Source organism: Grus americana, chromosome 3, assembly GCF_028858705.1.
Source record: "Grus americana isolate bGruAme1 chromosome 3, bGruAme1.mat, whole genome shotgun sequence".
Taxonomy (NCBI): Eukaryota; Metazoa; Chordata; class Aves; order Gruiformes; family Gruidae; genus Grus; species Grus americana.
Genome location: NC_072854.1, coordinates 112,097,770 through 112,100,816, shown reverse-complemented (window position 1 = coordinate 112,100,816; position 3,047 = coordinate 112,097,770). Strand labels below are relative to the sequence as shown.

General features: G+C 56.6%; 1 protein-coding gene across 1 annotated transcript; it reads left to right on the top strand.

The window, feature by feature from the left end:
• The first annotated feature begins 214 nt into the window (after positions 1 to 214).
• On the top strand, positions 215 to 2,636 carry LOC129204588 (outer dense fiber protein 3-like). Its single transcript, XM_054820814.1, has 6 exons — positions 215 to 446; positions 816 to 1,016; positions 1,238 to 1,339; positions 1,685 to 1,806; positions 2,252 to 2,392; positions 2,544 to 2,636. Exons 1-6 carry the CDS (start codon positions 215 to 217, stop codon positions 2,634 to 2,636), a joined length of 891 nt encoding a protein of 296 aa, XP_054676789.1.
• Positions 2,637 to 3,047: the final 411 nt, after the last annotated feature.

Below are 3,047 nucleotides of genomic sequence, written 5' to 3'. Positions count from 1 at the left end.
TCAATCAGTCCTAGGACACAAATGTCACATCTGACACACGCCAGGAGCCTGTATGAGGTCACAGTGCACTTCCGTGACGAGCCAAGGCATGTCCCCAAGGCCACCTGGCAGCAGGCACCAGAACCTCTCCTGACCGAGAGGTTGCCTGCTCACCCTCGCCGCGCTCTGCGACCGAGAGCTGCAGCAGTCAAGTAGTTCATCCACTCCAAGTCCGATGGCCAAGGCCGAGAAAGGTGAAGCACTGCTGCTCCTCCCAGGGAGGTTTCGCACCGGGCCTCTGTCAGGGAAGCCCTTCGGTAACTCTTCTGCTCTTGCCGTAGGCTTTGTAGCCACCTCCAACACGGACGGAGCCTACGTGGGCACCTGGAGACCTCATCGCCCACGAGGTCCCATCCTGGCGCAGTTCACCAGCCCGGGACCCAAATACTCAATCCCTGGGACAATAGGTAAAACCACCATCGCAAGGGGGGTGCACCACACCCACTACCTCCAGGGGACAAGCAGCCACAGCTCCATTCCCCTTTGCTCCAGGCCTCCATGCTCTCATGCCAAGTTAGCTGAGCAACTGTTTTGGGGTGCAATACTTCATAACAACAGCATTTTGGCGGTATTCTGATGAATTGCACAATGCCTACGTCGTTCTTGCTGGAAGTCATTGTACCACCGTGTTGGCCTGCTGGCATCACGCTTGGAGGAAAAAGTCGCACAGGAAGGGAATTTCTTCAGGCCAGCAACTCCAGCCACTCCACTTCTTAGAAACTAGCTTTAAATATGCCGTTGCAGGCAGGTGTCCTTTCACAAGCTTTTCTTCCTAGGATACCTGGCTCACAATCCCACCAAAACCAAAGCCCCTGCATACACATTGCGAGGGGCCAAACCACCCATGACAGACAGCTCGTCTCCGGGTCCTCGGTACTATGTCCAGCCCTCCATCACCAGGCATGGGAAGCACACGGCTCCAGCACAGCACATTTGCGGACTTCCCAAGGTGAAGACAGAGATCACCCCTGGACCAAGTGAGTACCATTTCTCTAGCACTTCCTTCAGGCAAGACAAGCGCGCCTTCCTTTTGCCCTGTGCTACCGGCGTACAAAACGTCAGCTTGCACCCTGAAGAGGCTTCAGAGGTTTCCAGACGGAAAGCGAACAAGGCTGAGCGCCTCCTCCTGACCTTTCCCCTTTGGCTTGAGGAAAAGAGCCCAGCTTCACTGCTTTTCTCTGCTTCTCCTCTGCCCTAGGCGACTACTCCACCGACAAGGCCGACAAACACCTCTACCAGTGCGCGCCGGTGCAGTCCATGGCCTTCCGGCACAAGGCTCTCAAAACCAACCAATCTCCAGGTGAGGGAACTCGGGCAAATACACAAACACTTGCAGCCTGCGTGCCCTCCAGGGAAAATGTGCCGAGCGGCTTTTTCAACAGGCCTAGGGAAAAGCCTGCACAGCAGGACAAGCTTGCTTGGTGTCCCAGAGCACCAGCTTCTCCCACCCCACAGAAGGACTGGCAACTCAGGCTTGGAGCTGCCAACACACGCTGCATGCGACAGAAGACGGAGGCATTGGGAGGAGGGGCGAGGCATCCTTCCTGCTCCTTGTAGCAGGCTTGGCAGGCTGCTTCTCTCCCGCTCTGGTACCGCTCCTCTCCCTGCAGGACTCACATGCGCTCTCTTCCCGTTGCCCTTCCAGGTCCTGGCACCTACACCCTGCCTCGGCTGGTGGGACCCAACACAGCCTACACCCACGCCAGCCCGTGCTACTCCATGAAAGGGAGGAGTAAGCACAATGGCTTTGCTGAAGACCTCTCCAAGGTGAGCTATGCGTCTCTGCTCTCTCACGTCAGCAGCTGAAGCTCAGCTTCTCTCCTCGGGGCAGAAGGACTCCAGCGCCTGCTGCAGCCTCTCGTAACGCACGCTTCTATGCGCCAGCGGCAAAACCCGAGAAGCCACGGGGTCCCCTGGCTCTCCTGCTGTTAACAGTGGGAGAGGGGATGCTCTGTTGACACCTGCGGTGCCTCGTTTTCCAGCACTAACAGTTCTGGTGGGGCAAAGCTCATCGGCACTGATGGGAACCTCCCTCCTCCTCGGGGAAATCTGCCTCTCTGCAGGGAAACAGGAGGTGCCCTTGTTCCCATCGCTCCGCGCCCCTCACACCACTTCTCTGGCCAGCCAGCTCAACTCGCGCAGCCCCTGTGGGCACTTGGCAAGAATCGGCACCTGCCTTTTGTACCCAGCAACCTCCCCGCCTCTCTTACAGACGCCAGGTCCTGCTGCGTTCCCCAAAGTGGAACTGGACATCTACAAAAAGAAGGCTCCCATGTACACAATGGGAACCAAAAGTGGACTTGGAGGCGAGAAAACAGTGAAGCCAGGGCCAGCAGACTACTGCCTGGGAAAGGTAAGGCAGCCTGCCCTCTCCTCCTCTGCTTGTCAACAACCAGCCCTTAAGCATCTCCCCCTGCTGACAGGGCTTCTGAGAACTCAAGACCGCCTTTTCAAAAACAAGGCACCACGGTCACCTGTTTTTCTTCTCACTTTTCTCCTTCCAGGTGACGCTGACCAGGCCCCAGGCACCTGCTCCCACTTTTGGACTCCGTCATTCCCTCTACACCACTCCTCTAATATCTTTGATAGAACTCTAATAAAACAACGTACCCCCAAAGATCTGGCCTGTTTGCCTTCATCTGTGGGAAGAGGGGCTGTGCATGAGTGAGGACAATCACCTCTCTCCATTTCACGTCTACGCCTCAACCAAGACATGGCAAGACGAGGACGAGGGCAGAGCACCGAGATCAGCAGCGTAAGCCAGGCAGAGAGTTCTGACAGCACTCTTTCACCTGAACGGAGCTAAACACTGCCCCGTGAAAGCAGTCCAGCCCTTCCCCACATGCTCTGCCCCCATAGCCAAGCGTCCCACAGGCACGGGGGGGGACCCCCAAGGACTGAGCTGCAAACGACAGCTTTGTTGTGTGAGACGGGAAGAGCTCAATTCTTCCAGAAGATAGCGTGAGCTTTATTGTACTTCTTCACAGTCCATTCAAAATGGGAGGGAC